Genomic DNA, 25741 nt, shown 5'->3' on the forward strand with positions numbered 1-25741 from the left:
TAATGTTCTTCCATCTTCAGAGTTGACCGCACCCAGGTCTCTGACCTTCTCAGAGGCGACCTCCAGGAGTTTCCGGGCATCGTGGATAACAGATGCTGTAGATGTGCAGTCTTATATGGTGGAATACAGGCCTGAAGCGGACACGGATGCCGGCTACATCTCCGTCTCTGTGCCCGGTGACATCACCACGGCTGTGTTACTTCACCTCACTCCAGTCACAAAGTATGAGGTCAAGGTGTATGCCCAATATGAGAAAGGAGAAAGCTTTCCTCTCATTGACTTTGAGACCACGCTAGAAGGTGGGTGTCAGTTCTTTAATCTTTTAAAAGTCTAACACGTTCTCCTCTCGGAACCTAAAGTCTCAACATTTATGTTTTTCTGTGTCCCGGATGTTTTGCAGAACAGGGAGCCGCGAGCAACCTTAGAGTGTCCGAGGAGACCACCGACAGTTTCCGCGTCTCCTGGCGAGCCGCTCCGGGTTCAATAGTGCGCTACAGACTCACGTACGTCCCGGTGAGAGGGGATAGTGAGCCGCTAGAAACGGCAACAGCCGGTCCTGAGACCACCATCGTCCTGCAGCAACTGTTCCCGGTCACCACATATCGTGTCTCTGTGGCAGCTGAATACCCATCAGGCGTTGGGCCTCAGATGCAGATCGATGGGACGACCAAAGAAGGTGATGAGATCCTCTATCTTTTCTGTTTATATATTTTATGTCCTAGTGAACGCGGTTGATCTTTGGGGCAGACTACATATTAGAGAGTCGCCTTCTCTGGTTGGTGATCAGTTGCTTTCTCTTCTTGTGTCTGACAGAGCGCGGCTCACCAAGAGACCTGCGTGTCTCCAAAGAGACCACATCCAGCATGCAGCTGTCCTGGGCAGCGGCTCCGGGGAGAGTCCAACAGTACCGAGTGTCCTATCAACCCACGGCCGGTGGCGAGATGAAGGAGGTGACAGTCAGGGGGGAGACCACTGCCACCGTACTGAAGGATCTCCGGCCGGGCACAGAGTACCAGCTGGCCGTGAGGGCACGATACTCCTCCGGATTGGGAGAGCCACTACATGGAACCGGAACTACCCTGGAGGGTATGATCACACACAACTGTCCCATAACAAACATTGATGAGTGTCACCAAAACATTTAAACTGAATGAAACATTGAATCAAAACTGTAATGTTATGGTTTTTCCAGAATGTGTTTTAAACAAGCTTTGTGAGATTCACCCAGACACATACTGCTCCATGCTTTTCCTTACAAAAATCAGCTGTGGTTATATTACAGTACAAAAATAACCAAAAAAACGTAGTTACTATAGATGGAAAACCGTATTACCAGATGGAAATACCAGATGGAAAATGACAGGTACCTAGCAAGCACTATTGACTTGGAGTGGAAGGTCCTGAACTTACAGTATTTGTGCAACTGCTCAAACGTTTCGACTCATGTGATAAAGACGTTTCACCCAACATGAACAGTTTACTGCGTGTTTTGATCACATTGCCTGTTACAAGCTTTTCTGTGGAACGCTTGTTTTCAGCTTTTGACGTTTCGCATCAGAAACGAGTGATGGAAGCACCACATTTAAAAATAAAAGCCCTTAGTTCTCAAAAAAGGGTTTACGCTTGAATTTGGTGGGTTTAATGTTCGCTATCGGAATTTATTGGGCAAATGCGTTTCCATCTCAGGCGAGCCTTGTTTTACACATCAGTTTTACACCCAGACTATTCTGTAAGGTTATTGATACGCAGAGTCGTTTCTTTTGCACATTAATCTGACAATAAATGAGGCACACCCAGTTTTTCTGTCTCTCTTCTGGCTACACGATTGGTTGAAGCATAGTGGTGGTAAATGGAAGATTGCTGGTTCAGTCCCAACAGAGTGTAGTCTTTTTTTATGAATACCCTCACACATTTGCACATTAATGTCACATTAGCACTAAAATCTCTCCGGATGCCATGCACATATACTTTTGCTCTACCAAAAATAATTCAACTTGAACAATATTTTGTGTAATTTGTGTGTACACAGATATCTGACCTTTTAGTCTGTGAAGGCATTTCAAGATAATATTTTCAGTTCTAATTCAGTATCTTTTTTGGCAAACATTACATTAACAACAATACCAGATGAAATGCTTGCTCTTGAGTCTAAATACTAAATCTTGAAACCAAATCTGATGTCCAGAAATCTTACCGAAACTCTCATTTAAGGTCTGAGGCACAGACCTGGTTTGGTGAAAAACTGCTAAAAGTGTTAATTCATCAAAAAAACAAACTCTTCTTTTACTGAGCCTTTGTTGTTCCAAACTGTATGATTTTTGATCCAGTATAAGCATTTATGAGCTGTCAAGCTCCACAAAAGCACCAGTCATATAAAATGCAATATCTTCAAAGTGCTTTTTTGGAGCAAAATGACGCTCAGTAAATCAAGACATTTTTTGAGTTATCATGTGGATGTTTGTCCTGCATGCAAAAGCCCCTTTTTCACAATTCAGCCTCTTTGTTGGATGCCAATATGGAATGATGTCATACAATAGATGTCACAGATCTGAAATAGTGATTTCACTCCGTCGAGACTGAAAGCTGAGCTAAATGAAGATCTCTGTTGCAGACGGGAACATAATTCAGGAACTATGCAGCACATCCCGCTTGAAAAGATTTCCCAAATTCACCGCAATCCCTCCAGCTCATCCTCAAGAGATACAAACGAGAATAAGATTTCCATTCCAGGTGTGTGTTGATCTGGAACTAGTGGGACGTTCTCCGGTGCATTGCTGTAATTCTCAGCTCAAACACCTTGAGCTAATTTATCGTGTCTTAACTAAACCTACCGAGCCGTCTGCATGCCGTGTGTCAGTTTGGTAAAAAGCATACATAGAATTGGAAACAGGAGGATTTCCAGAAAACGCTGGCCTTGAGGCTTTGGGAAGGGAAAGGTTATATGGGTTCTATAATTGTTTCCATATGTCTTACGTAAGTTATACGTTACTCAGTTTAGTTGAATTAAGAGTGAAGGGATGTGAAATGGCATTTGCCCTGTACTACTTACGTAAGAGAATATTCGATGGAAATAAAAGATGGACTTTCATCCATCAGGGTTGGATGGGGAAAAGCGGCGTTCCGTTTGCAGCATTTTTTTGTTTTTATTAACAAGAGACTGTGGGATGAATTTTGAACGAATACAGTCTTTTTCCCTCTTGAAATGAATTTTTAACTGGCACAGTAGTTTGCAAAGCGTTTTTTTTATCGATGCTCCGAATATGCCTGTCTATGACCTCACCGGATGAAGACCGCGCAACTGAAATCAGCTGTCTTGTTTTATCACTCACCACAAAAACAAAACGATTTCACTCGTATACTGTACGTGTAAAGAAGAAAGTCAAAAGACATTCAGAGTTACTGTAACACACATGCATATGGAAAGTGTTACCAGTCCAGTGTTTTCGAAGAGATCCGTTCCAAAGAAATTAATTTGTATTGCGTTCTGACCCAAGTTGGACGCGGTCAGATGGGTTACAGATGATTATAGCGTTACACGTGGATTAGAATTTCAAATCAAGTCTCAATCAGCTAAACCCAAACAGGCCTAAAGATGCTTATCTCCTCCAGATCCACAGCACCTGGGTGTCCACCGTTCCTTCCTGTTTGCCATCTGTAAAAGTCTGGAATGAGTTCAAGCTGCTCTTTCTGTCCCGCCCGTGACCCCCGACATTCGTAAAATTCAGATAAAGAGGACGAGCTGAAGGTTTTCGAGCACCTGTGCTTTGCCGGTCATTGACACGAGGGTTAAACTTCAAAAGCGCTCCGGAGAGAATTTACAGCGTGTGTTTGGATGGTTTGCCTCAGGTTTGGATTTCTAAACGGCACGGGTGTTGAATTGGCTTGTGGAGTCCAGTTCGGTGTTTAACTGGATACAAAAGATCATTTCATTTGAAAGGCAAACTCAAACGATATCCAGCTGCCGGGCTGCTTAAAAACGGCAGGGAAATTGTAACTGAAAGTCACATGAGGACGAAAGATGTTAGAAGTCACGTTATTTTGCAACAGTCCTGGAAAGACACAGAAAATGGGAGGAGGATGAAGGATGACCCGAAGAAGGTATCAGACAGTCAGTGACTAGAACTTGATGGCTTTGTGTTAAAGCACTTATAGGTTGGCAAGCATCTCCTCTGACTCTTCTGCAGAATGTCACGGTCGAGAAAAGAGGAGAGGAAAGAAACGCATTTGAGTCTTTGCCAGTAAAGATGAGATATTGGAAAACCGAAGCGGTTTCAAGTGAAATGTGATGTGGATATTGCAGATGTTTAGACAAAAGACACATTGGTTAATGTCATGTTAAAATAACTACCTACTTACCGAAGTATTTGAATTCAACACGTTAGAGAAAGATTGAAAGCAGACGTTCAGTCCGGGCTGTGTGTTGGCAGTATCACCATGGGCCGCTCGCTCTCTCTCTCTCTCTCTCTCTCACACACACACACACACGCACACACACACACACACACGTAAATGTGTGATATATTTATAGCGGCAGATGTCTCCGGTGTCGTTTGTGTGCAGGTGTGTTGAAACGGCAGTGAGCACTAATTCATTCAGGTGAAACAAAAGTTAACAGCTGGTCATAAAGTCACACACACACTTATTTTCTCCCAGAGGTCTCACAGTTAATGTTAGAAAGCTTTCTGACCCGTGAGATCTTTCATTGCTGCTTACAGTCACGTACTATTTTTCTGTGTGCACAAAATTCTTTGAGTTAGGCCATATGATGATGTGACAGTATCCATCATGTTCGATTGATGTACTATCAGAGATATGATCTCAAGGGAATCCTAATGATGTAGAGATAGATGAAGTCAACTCTTATTGATTGATGAAATCAACTCTGACATGTAAGACGTTTATGCTTATATGGTATACACAGTATATACTACTGTACCATTATAGGGTGATTCATTCTTTATAAATATTTTTCCACATTTTAGAATAACAACACTTGCATTTGAAACTATGGAATAACACAAATGTAACTTTGGGAATTAAGTTAGGAGTAAATCTTAGAATAATTTCAATCTGAAATGAAGCAGAACTGTTTTTTTTTTATTTAGTTTAGTTTTATTTTATTTTACTTTACTTTACTTTTTTTTATAAAAAAAAATTAGGTTCCCTATTTTGCCTTATTTTATAGACTTTATAATTATAGGGACAACTTAAATAAAATAAGTATAAATATATTTAAAAAAATGATGCAGTGTCCTTACATTTTTTTTATATAATTATATTTTAGTAAGATCATGAAAGACATTATACTGTATAGACATGTATTTTCATGATTTAACAAAAATATATACATATATATATATGAAAACGATTTATATATGGTACATACACATATATTTGCAAGTGTGTTGGTTTATGTACATTTATATATACATAAATCTTAAATTAATAAAATTAAGAAAAGCTGTCTGTAGTATCCTGTCTGTTGTATATTAAGTGTGTTTTTTGTGTTACCTGCAGAGCTGGGCTCCCCCAGAGACCTGATAACCAGCGATGTGACCGATACCAGTTTCATGGTGTCGTGGACGGCCGCTCCAGGACGGGTGAGACAGTATCGTATCCGCTGGAGGTCTCTCTTCTCTGAGGAGTCTGGGGAGAAGGTCATACCTGCTGATGTGACCAGCACGCTGTTGGAGTACCTCACGCCTGAAACCCGCTATCAGGTGTCTGTGTTTGCATCATATGACAGAGGAGATGGACAGCCGCTTGTGGGTGAAGAGACCACGGATGGTGAGCATCTTGATTCATTCACTGATGTGTTATTTGTGTTAAAGGGATAGTTCAAAAATCTAAATCCTGCCATTTATTGTATTACCTCTCGTGTGATTGTAAACCTGTGTGTGAGTCTTTCTTCAGTGGAACACAAAAGAAGATATTTCGAGAAATGTCTCAGTGGTTTTGCGTTCATACAATGGGAGTCAATGGGGTTCAGCTTTGTTTGGTTATCAACAATCTTCAGAATATCTTCTTTTCTGTTCTGAAGAAGAAAGAAACTCATACAGGTTTGAAATGACATGAGAGTGAGTACATGATGATAGAATTTTTATTTTTGATTGAACATTCCCTTCAATGCCATATATACTTGAGATTTTCACCGGTTCAATGGTCGAATCCTGTTCTCCAAGAACCATTTTTCTTGTCTTAGATTCTAGAATTGCTGTAAAGCCTTCATTAGAGATTTGGTTGTAAAAGTTAAGCTCTGGGCTTTTTACACTGTTCTTGAACCATGCAACTCAAAAAAGTCATAGGAACTCCTTAGGGTCATAGACGGCCGCAAAAACCTTTTTGGAAACATTTTTAGGTTTGTTAAAAAAGACTGGTTGAAGGAAGGTTAGGTGGAGGTTAAGTGAAGGTTATATGAGTATTAGGTTAGGTTACGTTCAGTTTGGGGTGGGTTAGGTTACGGTGAAACAAGAGCTGGATCGAGAGAAGATTGAAAATCGTTTGGGCCTTTTTTACCTTTAGGAGAAACACGCCCAAGATTCTCCAGGAAAGAAAAATGGTTCTCAAGATAATTCAGACCTGACAGAACATGCACGTCTGCGCCTCGGGCTGGGCTCTTTAAAGTGCATCAATCAACAAGCTTTTGATAGCAGGAGAGAAAACCATTCAATCTTAGCTTGACACAAAATTTAGTGTTAGCGTGACTTCTCCAAGTTGTGGTTTCAAGCCTGGCATCAGATCTTGGCAGATGATGGGAGTTTTGAGGCTCTGTGCAGTAGTCACTTGCCCCTAAGTGGAAAAAGTGAGCTGCTCGCGGCACGGGTGCAGGGAACATCACCGCCGTTTTAAAGGGAGACATGTGTGCAGGGCAGCCCATAATATAAGCCGTATGTTGTCTGGGTCGCTTGCTGAAGCAGTGGCCACGTTCCATCCTCCCATCACAGTCACACAACTCAAAACATACGAATGGAAAGTTTCACCAATGTGAGGTTTGAGAAAATATTGGAATAAGGGTTTGCTTACTTTTGGCCTGATGTGTTTCAACATTTGGTTTTCAGGTTCTCATTTACTCCCATTGTTGAGGAAAAACTCAAATCGAATTGAATTTTGTTTCGTGCGTGTTTTGTAGCGTCTGGATCCGCGAAGGCTTTGGCCGTGTCTGATGAAACCGAGAGAACCATGCGGGCGACGTGGAATCCCGCTCCCGGCCCTGTGCAGCACTACAAGCTCACGTACGTCCCTCAGGCCGGAGGAAAAGAAATGACCATGAAAGTTCCCGCCAGCGTGACCACGGCCGTGCTGAGGAAACTTCAGCCCCTCACCTCCTACAACATCAACGTGCATCCCATTTACAAACGCGGAGAAGGAAAAGCAAGGCAAGGAGTAGGAACCACACGTACGTTGGCCAATAATTCAAAGCCCATGAGTCTGAAAGATCTGTAGAGACACAACAAGCATCACTTTTACTGTTGCTCATATTCAACAAACCTCAAAAACCAAATAACCTGGATTATGCTGTCCTTGTTTGTGTCTGTTGATCATATATTGATATTGTTGTCTTTTTTTCTGCAGTGTCACCTTATAAAGCCCCAAGAAACTTGCAGACCTCAGAACCTAGCAAGACGAGTTTCCGCGTGTCCTGGGACCCCGCTCCCGGCAACGTACGCGGATACAAAGTCACCTTCCATCCCTCCGGCAGCGATATTGATCTGGGAGAACTTCTAGTTGGACCTTACGACAACACGGTCGTTCTGGAGGAACTCAGGTAGAACCGCTCGGCATGAACTTTAGACGTTTCCCCTAACATAAAGAAACATGTGGTTTGAGTTTTGCGTTTTATTCCCAGAGCTGGAACCAAGTACTCCGTGGCTGTTTTTGGAATGTTTGATGGAGGTCAAAGTATGCCTTTGGCTGGAGAAGAGAAGACCACCCTCTCCGATGCCCCCGAGCCTCCTTCTGTCAGACCTTCTGGTACAAAACACAACAATGGCACATTCACGTTTTATTTGTTCAGTTTGTGGTTTTATTAGGGTTACCTGCAAACGAAACAAACATATGATGCTGACATGGCGGATTTTGTTTTTTAGCTTTCGTTTATTCGTCTCAAGACGTCCATAAGAAATGTCTGGGCATGGTGAGATCTTGACAAGAGGCTAAACAGGTGCCAGGAATACCGTCTTAAAGCTTGACATGCCGACTATTGGCAGACACTTTTTAGATGTGAATGTAGTCATAACATGAATGAATTTCAAGAGGTTCAGTTGTGAAGCGGCGACGGGCTGAATTGCCGTTTCACGTTGACTTAAAACATCTTAAGGTGATAACAGTACTCTCTGATAAACACACAAAAGAAAACATTCATGACAGGCCCTGATCAAATTATGGATTTGGCTACCAAACGGAACACACATTTGGTAGTAATATTTATTTTATTGGTATTGCGGAGAATGCCGCTCGGTGCACTTTTTCTTTTAATTGACGTCTACATCAACAATGGAAACCTTGCCACGTTTCAGAGCAAACATGTGGAAATCAGTTCCATCTCCTGAAAGTATTTAAGAATGTATGAAGTTCATAGCAGTAGATAAGGACATGTAAAAGTGTATGAACGTACTTCACTTCTTCGAGACAGTGATTTATAGTCTCTTTTATTTTTAATAGTATAAATAAAGGATCTTGTATTATTTAAAACATTTGTTAAGTGGGTAACACTTTACATTAAGGTTCCCTTTATAAAGCATTTGTAAATGTGTTCATTGATGATTAATACGTCATTTACAAATGCAGTATAAAGCGGTTATAATTGCGCAAATAAAAAGGGATTCTAACAAAATACCTGCCAAATAGTGAGACATTTTTAACTCACATTTTATAAATGCTTAATAAATGTATTTATTCATTATTTATTTGCATAATAGGCTGTCAGACTGGAGACTGTAGGGTGTTATGTTGATTTTTCTTATTATTGTATATTTCATAAATGGTTCACATCAATCCACTATATTAAGGCACACATTCATGGTTTGCTAACATTTATAACTCTTAACATTTTTTTTCAAGTTTGGTGTTTTGAAGTTGTGAATGAATACTTTGTCTTGATGTAAATATCTATTATTGATCGCTGCAAAACAGTTCTAAATTACAGTAACATGGGCCCTAACATTAGCTAAACATATATGAACGAGAAATAATAAAGAATAACGATAATATAAAACATTTAGAAGACAATTAACGTTAACTTTAAAACATACCTGCTTGTGTGGATGATACCAATCCCACAGAAACCATCCCTCAAATGGCGGTCTTCTCGCGCATGTGCATTGACGAATACTTCGATATATAACACAAGAGTAATTCTCTGTCTAGAAAATATCAAACTAAATATAACTAAAATAAGTTGCCATTAAGAATTTTTTTAAAGTACTTAGAAAAATATTACGAAATGACACCAACTTGGATTGTTCAGTTGCACTTCTAAAGATTATTAAGAAACGAAGTTTTTTACGTTTTTTACGTTGTTAGAAATACTTGAATAATCAGTGTAAATGTAACAAACATTACATTTTAGTATTTACTTATCTTAATCAATACATGCATTACAATCATACAACATGCAATACATACATGCATAACTTTTTTATGTAGAAAATTCACTACCCCAAAAAATCCTTTTTTTCAGTGCAGGCATCCACTTTTCTTTAAAGTGCACTGCTGTCAATACTTCAAAATATATGATTCACATCAGAGATGTATCCTTGTGAGCAAGCATTCTGTTTCTACAATAAATAATAAATAAATGTTTTCTGGTTTTGATTAACTACTGGAAGTAATTGAATCATTAATAAAAGATTGTAAACAAACAAGTTTACAACAACCTTTGTGCATTTAGTGTTAAAAAGTGATCAAATGTTTGATAAATAAGATGCCATAAGATATGAAATATACAATAAAAAGCAAAACCAACATAACACCCTACAGTCTCCCGTCTGACAGACTATTTTGCAAACAACATCAAGATAATAATGAATCAAATAAGTAATGAATAAATACACTTATTAAGCATTTATAACACGAGAGTTAAAAATGGCTCACTATTTGGCAGGTATCCCCCTTTTTATTCATGCAGTTATAACTGCTTTATAATGCATTTGTAAATGACTTATTAATCATTAATGAACACATGTATAAATGCTTTATGAAGGGAACCTTAATGTGTTACCGTTAAGTGTTTTACTAGAAAAGTGCACGAAAACGTTCGAGTTTTGATATCTGATGCTATGACCTTCATACTTACTTTGAGTGTCCAGTTAACATGTAAGAGATCCATTTTTGTGTCTGTCTGCTTTGCATATGTTTTAATCCTGCGAGACATGTGAAAAGTGTTCAGTTTTCAGTTAAACACTTTTTCACAGTTTGACCAGGCAAAGAGAGATTTCCACACAAATGATTTTAGGAAAATGTTTCTCCAACCAAACCCTTATACCCAATACCTTCATCCTGAGAGATATCACCACATCTCAGCAGATGAAAACCTGGCCAGGGAGTCGCAGTGGGAACAGCCCACGGTATGTTCAGCCGTAATGGTCGGCAGTATAATTTCCGTCTTGACAGCTTTTTCCATTTAGGACTACACGACCTTTGCGCTCGGATTTTTGCTTTACGAGACGACACGTTTAATTCATTTAAGGCGAAACATCCAGCCAGTGTTAAAATCAAACCTGACACTGTTTACTTTCTATATGAATTGTTCTGCTGGTTTTGCACGATCCATCATTGCATGTGTTTCTAAAGAGAAAAATGTTTGTCTTTGTAATCTTTCATCAAAAAGAGCAGTTTCAACAGCTACAGCTACAAGTTTTGGCAGTGGTTGTGATAAATTTTGTAATGTGACGAGCGCTCAATGACTTTTAAAATGATTCTTTCCTCATGTTGATTATCGTTATATTTCAGTGAGTTCTTCAGCTGTTGATTCAGTCTTTGCATCAATTTAATTTCAGTTTATACTCTGAAAGGGTCCTTTTTGGGGCTTCTACAGATTACAAAAAGGTAGAAATGGTTCTTTTAAGAACCCTTGACTGAAAGGTTCTTTGGGGAACCAAACATGTTTCAGTTTGGTTTTCCAGAAAGGAGGAGGTTCCACCAAACGCCTTATTGAAAGTTTCACTTGTTCTTTATGATTTTGACTAAATCTTTTTCACTTGCAGTGCGATCGCATGTGCTTTAGTCTCAGTTTTGGAGCTTCGGGCTCTCGCAGGTTTCTGGAACTTCACGAGGCCCACAGAGATGGAATGCACGAAAGCGCTTGGAAAAGGAGGCGATTTTATTTCACGTGTCACAATGAGCTGCTTTTTGTGCTCTGTAGAACAGAAGCGGTGACAATTCCAGGAAAACGGCCCCCGGGCTGGACGCCAGAGGGGATTTGAATACGACACCAGGCTGAAGGTTTTAAAAGAGAAATTGAGTTCCTTGTGGGAAAGCCAGCCGTTCTAAAACAAGAAAAAGAAATAAAAGCCTTCAATAAAACGTGTGATGGTCATTTTTTTGTGGTGTCAGTGTGTGTGAATGTGTTTACGCATTTACAGATTGTCTTTTTCATGGCTCAAAATGTGTCTGTGTTTAACTCCGGTGTCTTTTAATCACAGATAATGAGTGTAAAACTACAGCCAAGGCCGATATCGTCCTGCTGGTGGACGGCTCCTGGAGCATCGGCCGTCTGAACTTCAAAACCATCCGAGCTTTTATCGGTCGCATGGTGGGCGTCTTTGACATCGGACCAGACCGGGTTCAGATCGGCAAGTCTTCCGTGCTTCACTTTACTGTTTTTAGTTGTGTTGAAGGTTTTTTATGACTGCATTTGGGCACCAGATGTGAGCTTTATGATGCAGGCTTCGTTTTGAGTTATTACCGCCCGTTTTCTTTGCATTAAACGCGGTATGTGCTTGTCTCAGGTTTGGCTCAGTACAGCGGGGATCCCAAAACCGAGTGGCATCTCAACGCTCATTCCACCAGGCAATCCCTCTTAGAAGCCGTGGCCAATTTACCCTACAAAGGAGGGAATACAATGACGGGTAATCCCATCTAACGATTTTGACCCGATCAAACAGAACAAATAAATGCATTGTCATTATAAACTCCAGAAAATAACGCACAATGTTTTTAAAGGTATGGCCTTGAACTACATCCTCCAGAACAACTTCAAACCGAATGTGGGTTTGAGACCCGACTCACGTAAGATCGGCGTCCTCGTGACCGACGGCAAATCTCAAGATGACATTATAGCGAATTCTCAACTCCTGCGTGACTCGGGAATCGAACTGTATGCCATCGGTAAGATCTTCATTTGATAACCCTGAAGGTCAGTTTGAGACTTGAGATCTGACGGTATTGGTCAAATCGGTGTCCTCTTGGCTTATAGGTGTGAAGAATGCTGATGAAAATGAGTTGCGATCTATTGCCACCGACCCGGACGAGATCCACATGTACAACGTCAAGGACTTCTCATTCCTGCTGGACATCGTGGACGATCTCACGGTCAACCTCTGTAACAGCGTTAAAGGCCCAGGTAGAGTCACGCTTGAGTCTCTATGTCAAGATATAGGCCAGGACAGCAAGAGAATCTGAAAAAATCTGTCGGATTCATTTCTGCGGACCATTAGCTTTCAAGAATTCCCAAAGCTCCTTTATTTAGCTCTATTAAAAATTGTGCTCTTGCTTTGCCAAATGGTTCTTTATTTTTATATTAACAATCCTGCTGGATGGATAGCAATGACAGAAGACTGTGATCCATCACAGATGACATCATAGATTTTTATTTTCCATTGTTTTTTATGAATCAGGTGGCGGACCGGGGACGCCCACTGACCTGGTGACTTCAGAAGTAACGCACTACTCTTTCCGCGCTACCTGGATGCCTCCTGATGAGCCAGTGGAGAAATTCCGGATCGAGTACGTCCCCGCCGCCGGAGGAAAAACTGAAGTGGTGAGTGCTATAGACACATTTGTCACAAACAGAGCGTTACCTTCATGCTTGCTTTATTTATTCATATATATTTATTTATTTAGCAGATGCTTTGAGTGAACATTTGAGACAACAATAAACCATATACGAAGCTAAGTGTACAAGTCGAAAGAGCATTAAAAACTAAAGTCTATATGATTTGTCAGTACATACTGCCCATTCATGCTTTCTGTATTTTATATTTACTGTGCGCATATGACAATATTTACACGAATTACACAACACGGTCATCGTGATCCTGTGCTGATCTCTGACCACGTTCCTCCTGATTTCACCTCGCTCTCATCTCGTGTAAACCCCTCTCAGCATTCTTCCATGATGTTTTGCAGATGTTTGTCGACGGTGAAGAAAACACACTTGTCCTGGTCAACCTAACCCCGATGACCAAGTACATTGTCCGTGTCTTTAGCGTGATCGGTGAGGAGAACAGCGAGCCTCTGGAAGGAACCGAAACCACATGTGAGTTCGAAGTATCTCCTGCTTTTCTTTGGTTTAATGGCATAGGCCCGTGACTTTCTAAATCAGCCATTTCTTACATTTCACTTTGAAAATATTCTGTACTGTAGCGTGTGCTCACAATGCATTCTAGGATTGCATTGTCTGTGAAGGATAAATACGATGTGTATCGGGTAACTCGGTTAAGCTCAGAAGGGGTTTGGAAACCTCAGAGAAACTTTTCACAGGCTGTGAAGTGGTCTTGGTTTTGGTCTGATTATGGAGCGACAAAGTAAACTTGAATCATGTTTTACTGATCAAAAGCAAACAGAACATTTTTAATTGGCCGTTCTCACTTTATCGTCTTTTTCACGTTTCACGTAACGTTTATAATAAACATTACAAGACCTTGTGTTGTTTTAAAGAGACACTTATCATTTGGTCATGAGCCATTCGAAGGCAACAATCGGCTGTGGTCATTCCGTCTTTCTTTTTTATGGTCATTTTATACTCCACATGCTCCATTTATACTGTTTGACCACTGACCACTTTTCTTGAGAAGCCACACTAGTTTTCAAACTAATGAACCTGTTCCGAATGTGTTGATATTTGGGATCAAAGCGTTTTATTGGTCTGTTTTCCGCAGTGCCTCTGTCCGCCGTGACCAGCATGACGGTTTACGACGAGAGTCTGACGACAATGAGGGTCAGGTGGGAGCTGGTGGGCGGAGCCAGCGGCTACATGCTGATCTACAGTGCCCTCAATGCCACCTTGCCCTCTGGAAAGATGGAGGTAAGCCCGGCGCCTTCCAGAACCTTCCTCCAGACGAGCGCTCACAATTTCCACCTCTGCTTTATTAGACCTCAAGGCAGAATAAATAAACCCCTGCCAACCTTAACACATCCAGATGGCCAAACCAGTGGCCCGAATCAGAGAACAAGTGCTGTTCAGACAGACCAATAGAAAACTCTACATGAAGCAACTTCTGTGATCCATTTTACTTTTGTGTATTTTACTTTTTCTTACTGAGAACTTAACCAAGAACTTCAGATCAATAAAAGACTAACCAAAATATGTCCACAGAACCCGGCTGTTTCTTCACTAATGTTTCTTCCCGCCGCAGTTGCGAGTTGCTGGAGATGTCAATGATGTCCAGCTGTCCCAGCTGCTTCCCAACACGGCGTACTCCATCTCTCTCTTCGCCATGCACGGAGACTTGGCCAGCGAGCCTCTCAATGACAGAGGAGTCACTCGTACGTCTGTGCTTCTCCTGATGACCGGAGCAGATTTGACAGGTGTTTGTGTTCTTTTGTGTTGTATGTGATGTTGTGTATGTGTGTTTCAGTGCCTCTGCCTCCAGCCGGTGAACTGAAAATCTCTGAGGTCACTCACAGTTCCATGCGTCTGACCTGGGACGCCGCTCCTGGGAACGTCAGAAGGTACATCATCACCTACAAGCGAGAGGACGGAGAGTTGAAAGAGGTAATCCGCACACTGAGAAATTCTCCAAACACTTGAAATTTTGACCAACTTGGCACCAGAAATGACAGTCGAGTTGTGAAATGTGGAAAAATGACTAATACACGTCAATGGTTAAAAACGCATGGATGAACTTCCATGTGCGACGTGTGAATGCCGATGGTGGTGTTTGTTTAACAGGTCGAGGTCAACGGTGACATCACCACCCTGGTTCTCACCAGCCTGAGGTCACAGACGGAGTATGATGTCGCTGTCACTCCTGTGTATGACGAGGGTCCGGGGAATCCGATGCTCGGCAGCGCAGAAACCGGTGAGCTTTTAATGCTTGTGTGTTGATTTTTTAAGATAACCGGATTGACCGACGGTTCTACGCCAACAAAAAATCATCGACTGTTGTTGTCTGATCTGTGGGTGGTGAAGTATACGACCACAGGGCATTTCAGCAGCTCCTCGTGCGTATAATGACCACCATGTGTGAGAGCATCTCTACCCAAATCCATTTTTCATGGTTTCACAAGTTTCTCCACGGGTCCCGGCTGATGTGTTTTTTGCACTCCGACACACAAACCACTTCACAAAGAAACTGATCCTGAAGAGGCTTGTATAACAGCCTAGGCGGGTCGCCCACTTGATCTCACACGGTTTGCTCTTGAGACGGGTTTGGTTCTTTGTGTCTCACCCTTTCACTGTCGATGTGCAGAAGCCGTTCCTGCGCCCAAGAATTTGAGGTTTTCTGAGGTGACCCAGACGTCCTTCAGAGCCACGTGGGAGCACGGAGCTCCAGATGTCTCGCTGTATCGCGTTGGATGGACCAAGAAGGGCGAGGACAACTTCAAATATGTATGTTTACCTCATGGTTTTAAAACAGAACTGTTGATTCAGTAAACTTTCTGATTTTACATTGTGACTTACTGGAACGAATCTTTTGTAGGAAATCTTGAGCAGCGAAGAGACATCGCACGTTATGACGGATTTAGATCAAGACACACTGTATGATGTCACCGTAACAGCCATCTATCCAGATGAGTCCGAGAGTGAAGATCTGATGGGAGACCAACGCACATGTGAGACTGCACACACCCACACAGCATTGTTTTGGCGTCTTCATGGGGACTTGCCATAGACCCTCCCATGAACCTTTCTGCATTTTTACATGTTCAAAGAAGCATCATTTAGTATGTTTAATAATCATATCCCATCGTGTGAACTCTTCGTTTTGTCCCCACAAGGATAGACAAACAAGAATACACTCACAATACACATCTGTTGACATTACTATACAATAATGTGTTGTTCTCTTAACATCTTTTTCTAGTGTCAAAGCCCCATACACCCGGTATGTTGTTTCCAACGAGAGGAAGTGTTTTTTGAATGTGTTCATGAAAGGAGACGACGAAATGCATGTGCATTTAGAAATCGAGCTGGGCGGTATGATGGGAAATTTCACACGACCAGAGAAACTAGAGATGTAGAAGTATAGAAACTATAGCGTTTATACCACAGTTGGTTTTACAAATGCTTCGTCCGATCAAAAATTTAAGTCTTAAAGTCTTTCAAAGAAATTTTGGCTATTTTCACATCTTTTGGTTTGCATCCATCAAGTTTCAAATTGAAAGAGAAATAGCTTACATATAACATATTTACTGTAAATAGCTGGTATTGAATTAAACCACCTGATTGCTTACGATAAGCCATTTTATTTTTAACTTTGAAAATAAACTATAGTGATATGAACTGTCACTATTACAGTCAAATAAAAACCAGGACTTTGGTCATACCGCCCATCTCTATCAGAAACTCATACACCATCAGCCACGCGTCCATCAGTTCGTCGTGTATCATCATTGCTATTTCATTACCATCTTTGTCGTTGTCATCTGCTGTCAATCATAAAGCGCATGCACATTAAAGTCATTGTTTTGTTGTGGATTCTCTTGTCTTCATGTCAAACACTCCATCATCAGCTTCTTCATCTAGACTCATATCATACTCATGTGACCGGCACAATATACAGGGTTGGGAATCATAAACTTGCTCTGTTTAGAAAGTTTTTATGTTTAGAATCTGAATTTGAACCAGAATAATTCATTTCCTTAAGATTCCCAACCCTAATGACTCTGACTGAGCTACTGATACAAAGACTGAATGGAGTTTTCGTTTCCCCCCAGTGACCACCGGACCACCACAAAACCTTCAGGTGTTCAACGCCACCACGACCACTCTCACTGTGAAATGGGACCACGCGCCGGGCCCGGTCCAGAACTATAAAGTGACCTTCCAGCCCACGGCGGGTGGAAAACCTCTGTCTGTGAGTTCATCCTCCATTGAGATGTTTTGAATAAACAAACGTTGAATTATCGTAATGATGAGTGGCAGAAGTTTCCGCAGGCCGTGTGTTAATAATTACAGTAGGTACCCGCTGGAAAGCTGGAAGCGGGACAGTTATTACCAACAGATTCCAAACCATCACAACATGGCCTGCAGTTATACTAACTGTTATACATTTAAGACTCGGGATTAAAGAGCCCAGACAACATTTGTTTGTTTCTTTAGGGATGGTTTTGTAAACAGTGATAAAATCTAACAATGGCCTCTTTACCTGGTTATAATAAAAGTCTAATATAAATATTTCACGCAGAAAAATCCTTTAAAAAGTCAAATAAGCAACACTGGGTTAAGATAATAGCACTTGCTTTCGGCCCAAATATTTGCTGTTAGATATAACAAGAGAAATAAAAATCTTAGGCAATTTTGCTTATTGTATTAATAAATCTAGTTGAATTGTAGATATTTTCCACAGCTCTTAATTTTTGATTTTCCTCCCACATGATGTTTTTGTAATCCTGTGTTTTTGTTGGTGTCATAAAGCTGTCCACTTTCACTTTTTTATTAGGGACTTTCTTTCTGACATCAAGCACAATCTTACAACACAGATAGCTGCTTTGTTTTTGCGAACAATGCCAAATTCCGCTTTGTTGCTCAATGATAAATATCAAGGTTGCAGGCCAACGTTTGTGACATATTCGCTTGATAAAGGTTTTTACTAATTCATTGAAACGAATAAAGAGAATTGATTTCTGGACTTCCCGACACTACAGGGAGCTGAGAACGGTTTCACATGTGCTTCATTAAAAAATAACAAAGTAACGAACGTTCCCGCTGACATCGCCCACTGACCCGCGCTTCTGAAATGAATCTAATTGGGTCCTGCGGGACCTGCCGACTCAGAATCTGATTTCATTTTAAGAACACGTTGTGGTGCACGATTCAGAGTGCCAAAAGTCAAAGTTTATACAGTGTCATTTTATTGGATCTGGGGAACCCAAGTATAAACGTGTCTTTCGATAAATGATTGTAAATGTAAAATGAAACGGGGTCGACTCACTCAAGAAACACACCTTACAGTAAGAAGAAGATATATTGACTAATTATCACTCTTTTATTGTTCGTGTGACATTGTCTCATGATGTGATGAGGTCTGTTCTGCCAAACATTCATCACTTCTGGGTATTCATCTTCCATTTAGAGAAAGAACTAGAAACGCATTTCTTGTCAGAAACAATTTGTATTGTGTTCAGGTTATGACAATATTCATTTGCGTGATTAACACATGAACAGTTAGACGCACTGGGACGTAATATATCAAGTTAACAATAAAAGTTAATGAGGAATTGTCAAAATGACATAAAGCTTTGTGCAAGGAGCGACTGAGTTTTGACGAATGTAATTAGACTTGAGGGGGGAAAATGTTATAAAAGTGTTTTATTTGGCTCCTTTCGTGTGGTGCGTCTTGTTGTTACACACTGAGAGTGTGATTGAAGTTTAATGGAAACCATTGAACAACAGAACTAAAGCGTTGATGTCTTTCATCCGTTCAGGTTCAGGTCGGTGGAAAGAAGAACAGTGTGGTTCTCCAGAAGCTGACTCCTGACACGCCCTACTCCATCACGGTGGCGGCCGTGTATCGCACTGGAGAAAGCAAAGACATTTCAGGTCAAGGAAAGACAAGTAAGTATTTCATTTTTCCTTACAGAACAAGAGTATTTCTTATTTTCAGATGTTATGCAATGAAACTGAGATGTATTAAATATATGGAATGACGTGTTCTCCAGAACCTTTAGGAGGCGTGAGAAACCTGCAGGTCTTGAACCCCAGCATGACCACACTGAACGTTCGCTGGGAACCGGCTGAAGGGAAGGTGAAGGAATACAAGGTCATGTACGTGCCGGCGGCCGGTGGGGCGGAAAGCATGGTAGGACTGGTAGGACGTAATACTTTAAGAACAGTTTAAAGAAAACGTACCGTTTGATGTTTAGCTGAAAGATGAATCCGACATGAAGATGATGATGAAGTTTCTTTAACGCTAGAACCGTCACGTGGTAAAATCTACCCGTGGATGTTTTTCCAAATGTACATAACAGATTTTCAATAAAATATCCAAATCTCCCCGTCATTGAATTTGATTAAAATTGTGTTATTTACAATCCCCTGTTGTTAAAAATGGTTGCGATAAAACCAGATTAAAAAGCAGGCCGTTTATACCTATAAGCGCTGTTGGGTCAAATTTACCTCATGCCTTTATTTTTTATGATTACCCCATGTTTTGTTCTCTTCTCGGACTTATAAATGATAAAACTAAACATGCATCGCTTTGCGGCCCCCCAAATAAAGGCTCATAAACTTAAACTTAGGATTTTAGATAAATCAAAAACATATTCAGTTATACAATGCTGGAACCTTAATTCTTTTGGTTGGTGGTCTTATTTTTCCAATGTTTGATTGTATAAAATGTATGATAAATTTCTATATTTTATAAAATGCCACAAAATCTGTGGCCCCCCTGGATCCATCTTGGGGCCCCCCCAGTTTGAGAACCACTGCTCTAGACATCACTTTGTGATGACTGTCACATAAAACAGTGACATAATACATTTTTTAGCCATATCAAAACAATATTCATTTGCGTGGGTAAATTTTACCCGCTGGCGGTTTTAGGTATACAGCGAACTCTGGCGGTTCTAGTGCTAAATGGGGTCACGTCTCAAACTGGCCTTGAGATTAAAGAGCTTAATACGTGATTTCTTAAAACAGGAGCAAGTATCAGCAATTACCACCACCACAGTCCTGAGAGGTCTTACACCAGACACGCTCTACACCGTCACCTTAATTCCTGTTTACGCCGAAGGAGATGGTCAGAGAAATTCAGAGAATGGAAAAACAAGTGAGTTTCTCCCTGAAATATCACCATAAATAGGTGCATTCAGAACCTCCAACAGTTTTGAGAGAATGAGAACAGAGATGAAGCAGAAATAACATGAGAGAATCTCATTCATACATTCTTCTCAATCAATGATAAAACACTAAAATAGAAAATGTGATTTTCTTCAAAGGGGCCTTGGGTGGTGTGAAAAATCTGAGGGTCACTGACCCCACCATGACCTCTCTGAACGTCAAATGGGATCCTGCTGACGGGGCCGTGCGCCAGTACAAGATCTTCTTCGTGCCTGCAGCCGGAGGAACAGAGATGATGGTGAGGGCTTGTTTTCTCACAAACGTTCCCATTCATGAAAAGATCTGAGTGAAGTCTCTGTTACAGTTTGATGATCTGGCAAAAACAGTGTGCCTCACTTTATTTCCCATCGTTGTTGTAAACAGGAACAAGTACCTGGAAGCCAAACCACCATAGTGCTGCGAAACCTGCAGCCTGATACTCCATACGCCGTATCTGTAGCTCCGGTGTATCCCGCCACAGAGGGCAGACGTCAGTCTGAGAACGGAAGAACCCGTACGTATACACTTTGCTAAATCACATGATAGAAATAGAGCTTGAATGTCTGCCACAAACATATTTGGTGATGTGTTTACTTTCATCGCTAATAAAACTTTATAAGTCACAATTTCACGGAATCTGTGGCTGTATACACTCTTAAAGGTTCGATGCCATAGAAGAATCTTTTGGTTCCATAAAGAACCTTTAACATCTGAAGAACCTTGTGTGAAAAAGGGTGCAAAAAAGGTTCTTCAGATGATAAAAAAGTTAGTAAGAGATGGTTCTTTAAAGAACCTTTGACTGAATTGTTCTTTGTGGAACCAAAAATGGTCCTTCTGTGGCATCGCTGTGAAGAACCTTTAAGCACCTTTATTTTTAAGAGAGTACTGACACGATGACATATGTTTGTTGTTATCTCTCCGTCTCTATCCAGTGCCCCTCGGAGGGGTCAGAAACCTCCGTCTCCACGATGCCACCTTCACGACGCTCACCGCCACATGGGAGGCGGCAGACGGAAACGTGCAGGGCTATAAAGTGGTCTACGTGCCCACCAACGGCGGAACCGAGCTCGTGGTATAAAAATCTCTTTCACAAGTGAAAATCTCTCTGAGGCTCATGAAGTTAAAGCCAATGACATGGGTTAGTGAAAGACACAGATTGTTATTGACGGCATTGTCCCCTGAGGAACAGAGATGAAGGAGAGCTCTAATGAAATACGACTCGAATTCTCATTACGCTAGAAACTGCCGGGAAAGTTTACGACTGGGAATACCAATGTTTAGACTGAGCTGGAGTAAACTGTGAAACCTCCACAAAGATTTGTTTGGCAAGCTACAGAGAAATGGCGCTTGAGGTTTAGTTTTCTTTATCGCAAGAAGACCTTCGATTGAACTAAGGCGAGATGATGGGATGGGGTTGAAGACATTTCAGATATGTCACTTTAGGCTAGAAACCTGATAGAACTCCTAAACCTGAGTCATCAAGTTATAACGTTTGCTGACATGAATAATTCCTCCCGTCACTTTGATCGGACGGTTTTATCACCTAGGGGAAGAATAAACTCCGTTCATCTCACTTTCGACTGTAATGTGCAAGATGTTTTTCTGAAGTGAAACTCATTAAAAGTGAATGTGTGTTTGCAGGAGCAAGTGTCTGAGAGCACCACAACGTTAGTGTTTAAGAATCTCACACCAAACACCATGTACACGGTGACCGTAGTGCCGGTGTACGCCGAGGGAGACGGACCACAGCTCACTGAGAAGGGAAAGACTAGTAAGTGTGCCATCATTACCAGACATCTTTGGTTAAACAAGAGTGAGTGGACAAGTGTCACAAAAGAGAGTATGCTTGATATGAAATACAAACAAAACTGAAGATTAAGACTTCTGAACAGAATATTTTTATTCTGCATTATTTCTAATCAAGCTGTCATTTGTGACCCTGGACAACAAAACCAGTCTTATGTGTCAATTTTTCGAAATTGAGATTTTTACATAATCTGAAAGCTGAATAAATAAACTTTCTATAGATATATGAGTTGTTAGAATAGGACAATATCTGGGCGAGATACAACTGTTTAAAACTCAGGAATCTGAGAGTGCAAAAAAAACAAAATATTGAGAAAATTGCCTTTGAAATTGTTAATCAGGGGCACTGTGGCAGACCATCCACTCACAAAAATCAAGTTTTTATACATTTAAGGTAGGAAATTTACAAAATATCTTCATGGAACATGATCTTTACTTAATATCCTAATGATTTTTGGCATAAAAGAAAAATCGATAATTTTGACCCACACAATGTATTTTTGGCTTTTACTAAAAACGTTCCCGTGCTACTTAAGACTGGTTTTGTGATCCAGGGTCACATTTGGTTAAATGATATAAAAAGTGTAAGGATACTATTTTATTGTGTATTAAGGATACTATAACTTACTGTTGCTGAGATCATTTGGCCATTTTATTCCAAAAATGTGTGAACCATATGTTGTTTCCACCACAGAATGGAATTGAAACATAATTCAGAATTTATACAATTTTTTCATTTATTTATTTCGGCCTTGTTTTATATTATTATTTTATGTCTTTGCAGTGTTTCCTGTATAGCTACTTTGCAAAAATCAAAAATTGAAAGTGCTGTAGAAATACATTTGAATTTAATTTAATGTATGTTGGAAATGTTTATGACTGTGATGCTGTTTGACTTTTGTAAATAAAGTACATATTTTTAAGAGAGTGTAGCCCATTAATGACTATAGATCATTAATGGGCTACACTCTCTTAAAAACACCTATCTTTAAACACCTCCATATTGAATGAGTTTTACCGTTGTCTCCGTAGAACCGTTGGGTAGCGTGAGGAACCTGCAGGTAACAGATCCGACTATCAGCACCTTGAATGTTCGCTGGGAGCCGGCCGAGGGGAACGTACGGGAATACATCGTCATTTATGTTCCTGCCGGTGGTCAAGATCAGGAAGTGGTGAGAAAAATTCTCACTGTGAAAATACAGCGACCCATTTAACAGTCATTTTTATTGCCTACATTTTGTCTGAACAGGATCAAGTGTCTGGAAGCACCACCTCCACCGTTCTGAAGAACCTGGAGCCGGACACGACCTACACTGTCACTTTGGTGCCGGTGTATGCAGAGATGGAGGGCAAACCTCTTTCAGAGAACGGAAAAACAAGTGAGTTGAAGATACACTTGGTCATAGATGTACGTTTCTGGACTTATTAAGAGTTATTAATTATTTGTTTCAGAACCGTTGGGTGGAGTTCGCAACCTTCAGGTCACTGATCCTACCAGCAGCACCTTGAATGTGCGTTGGGAGCACGCTGACGGAAACCCTCGAAATTACAAAGTTTTCTACATCCCACAGCCGGGAGATGAGGAGAAAATGGTACGACGTGATTTACTAACTTTAAGCATGAAATAGGATCAGTAACAATAGTGTAACAAATGCATGTCTGTGGAAAAAACCCACTTGTTTTCTCACCCGCTGTTGTTAAAATGTAAACATGTGTAAATTGTGGATTAAAACTTTTGTTTTGTTGGTTTTTAAACAGGAACTGGTTTCTGGAGGCACAACAAGCACCGTCCTGCGTAATCTCAATGCCAACACGCTGTACAAGGTCACGCTGTTGCCTATGTATGAAAATGATGTGGAGGGAAAACGTCAGTCTGAAAATGGAAAGACGAGTAAGTCTTGAAAAAGTTCTGGGGATGGAGAACTCCTTTTGGTGCAGGTTCATTAAATCTCTCTTTTATTGACAGAACCTTTGGGAAGCGTGAAGAACCTCCAGGTGACGGACCCGACTGTGAACTCTTTAAGGGTGCGATGGGATCCGGCCGATGGAGATGTCCGCCAGTATAACGTCCTTTATGTGCCTGTTGCCGGGGGAGCTGAGGGCATGGTAACAGACCGAGTCTCAGTTTATATCAGATGTATGCTTTTGCTAAGCTAGTTGCTAAGCGTGATGGTGTACTCTACAGACACAAGTGTCCGGGATGTCGACCAATACTGTTCTGAGAAACCTGCAACCAGACACAGAGTACAGAGTCACCGTTGTGCCCGTGTATGCGGACGCTGAAGGAAAGAAACAGTCCGAGAACGGCAAGACAAGTACGTACCATCGAAGTTCAGAATTTCGTCGGCATGCAGTCTGCTTTGTCTTTACAATTCCATTTGTCCTCATTCTCAGAGCCTTTGGGTGGAGTTAAGAACCTGCAGGTCACAGATCCCACAACCAGCTCACTGAAGGTGCGCTGGGAGCCTGCTGAGGGCAACGTCCGGCAGTACCGAATCGTTTACGTGCCAGCGTCCGGTGGTGCTGAGGACATGGTAAGAGATGCTCTACCATCTTTCCTGTCCTGCCACTGATTTTCTTTAAGTTTTAGTGTCTATAAACTGTCATGTGTCAACAGGAGCAAGTTTCTGGGGGAACCACCAACACGGTTCTTAGGAATCTTCTGTCAGACACACTCTATACTGTGACCGTGGTTCCTGTTTATCCGGAGGGAGAGGGTCTCCGTCAGTCTGAGAAAGGAAAGACACGTAAGTGGACACAAACATCACTTAAACTATTTGGAGTTTACTTTTAATTGGGACGCAGCACTAGACTTAAAGCTGCAATCCATAACTTTTGTCTCTTTGCAAAAATTTTGGTTTATTATTATTTTAAGCTTACTATTGTGAATCTGGGTAAAGAGACCTTTTTTATGTACTTCCTCAATAAGTGATTTTTTTATTTTTAACCAAATGATCATGAATTGCAGCTTTAAGAAATCGGATTCTTTGAAGTTATGTTTGTAGGTTTTTCCTGTTTGCCCAATTCCTCACATCTGCTTCAGGTTTAGAAGGTTTAGCATCAACTCTAAATGCCCCCCCACCAGCTGACTTTCCCTGTTGGCACTTTCTCACCATAAAACCCTACGTGGACCGCTTCACTCAGCATTCATGCTTCAGTTTTAAAGAGCTTCCTCCTGGGCTATTCTTCTTCCTCTGCTGTTCTTTGCTTTCCTTTTTGTCACGTCGCCATTTAATAGTTAAACACTGTTCTCTCTCTCCTCCTCTCTTCCAGTTCCTCGTTCCCCGCCCAGAAACATTGTGGTGTACAACCCCACCCCCAACAGTCTGAATGTGAGATGGGAGCCCGCCACAGGTCAGGTGCAGCAGTACAGGGTCAGCTACGCCCCGCTGAGTGGCATCCAGCCTCTGAAATCAGTGAGTGAAACCAATGCAATTTAATGATAAATTGTTGTGCGTTTAATTCGTCTTTCTCCAAAAATGTTCAGAAGAAAGTTCTCGGTGGTATTGTTCATACAATAAATGCAAACAGTGACTGCACAAGATGTACTTTAGGGCTGTCAAACGATTAATCGCGATTAATCGCAACCAGAATAACAGTTTGTGTTTACATAATATGTCTTTGTACTGTGCATATTCATTTTGTATTTATAAAAACATACACATACATATATACATATTAAGGTCATATTTGAATGTATTTATTTATATTTACCAATACTTTAAATTATAT

At 41.0% G+C, this 25741-nt stretch overlaps 1 protein-coding gene across 3 annotated transcripts in view; it reads left to right on the plus strand.

Moving 5' to 3' along the window:
* col12a1b (collagen, type XII, alpha 1b) overlaps positions 1-25741 on the plus strand; it is a 61596-nt gene that overhangs the window by 9590 nt on the left and 26265 nt on the right. For 2 of the 3 annotated variants that reach the window (XM_057352641.1, XM_057352643.1), the window contains exons 11-47: positions 21-299; positions 401-676; positions 814-1086; positions 5518-5787; positions 7130-7396; positions 7573-7765; positions 7847-7971; positions 11643-11792; positions 11949-12068; positions 12163-12327; positions 12416-12562; positions 12837-12979; positions 13348-13477; positions 14100-14245; positions 14577-14706; positions 14799-14935; positions 15113-15242; positions 15633-15772; positions 15864-15996; positions 16248-16268; positions 17101-17240; positions 18811-18940; positions 19045-19184; positions 20024-20153; positions 20323-20462; positions 20588-20717; positions 21136-21275; positions 21845-21974; positions 23042-23181; positions 23259-23388; positions 23462-23601; positions 23768-23900; positions 23976-24115; positions 24195-24324; positions 24404-24543; positions 24627-24756; positions 25283-25425. In XM_057352641.1, coding sequence (XP_057208624.1) covers positions 21-299; positions 401-676; positions 814-1086; positions 5518-5787; positions 7130-7396; positions 7573-7765; positions 7847-7971; positions 11643-11792; positions 11949-12068; positions 12163-12327; positions 12416-12562; positions 12837-12979; positions 13348-13477; positions 14100-14245; positions 14577-14706; positions 14799-14935; positions 15113-15242; positions 15633-15772; positions 15864-15996; positions 16248-16268; positions 17101-17240; positions 18811-18940; positions 19045-19184; positions 20024-20153; positions 20323-20462; positions 20588-20717; positions 21136-21275; positions 21845-21974; positions 23042-23181; positions 23259-23388; positions 23462-23601; positions 23768-23900; positions 23976-24115; positions 24195-24324; positions 24404-24543; positions 24627-24756; positions 25283-25425 — 5681 coding nt within the window. The remainder of the gene's footprint in view (positions 1-20; positions 300-400; positions 677-813; positions 1087-5517; positions 5788-7129; positions 7397-7572; positions 7766-7846; positions 7972-11642; positions 11793-11948; positions 12069-12162; positions 12328-12415; positions 12563-12836; positions 12980-13347; positions 13478-14099; positions 14246-14576; positions 14707-14798; positions 14936-15112; positions 15243-15632; positions 15773-15863; positions 15997-16247; positions 16269-17100; positions 17241-18810; positions 18941-19044; positions 19185-20023; positions 20154-20322; positions 20463-20587; positions 20718-21135; positions 21276-21844; positions 21975-23041; positions 23182-23258; positions 23389-23461; positions 23602-23767; positions 23901-23975; positions 24116-24194; positions 24325-24403; positions 24544-24626; positions 24757-25282; positions 25426-25741) is intronic. The other variant, XM_057352642.1, reaches the window with a different exon arrangement.

This window comes from Triplophysa rosa, linkage group LG15 (genome assembly GCF_024868665.1).
Source record: "Triplophysa rosa linkage group LG15, Trosa_1v2, whole genome shotgun sequence".
Classification (NCBI taxonomy): domain Eukaryota; kingdom Metazoa; phylum Chordata; class Actinopteri; order Cypriniformes; family Nemacheilidae; genus Triplophysa; species Triplophysa rosa.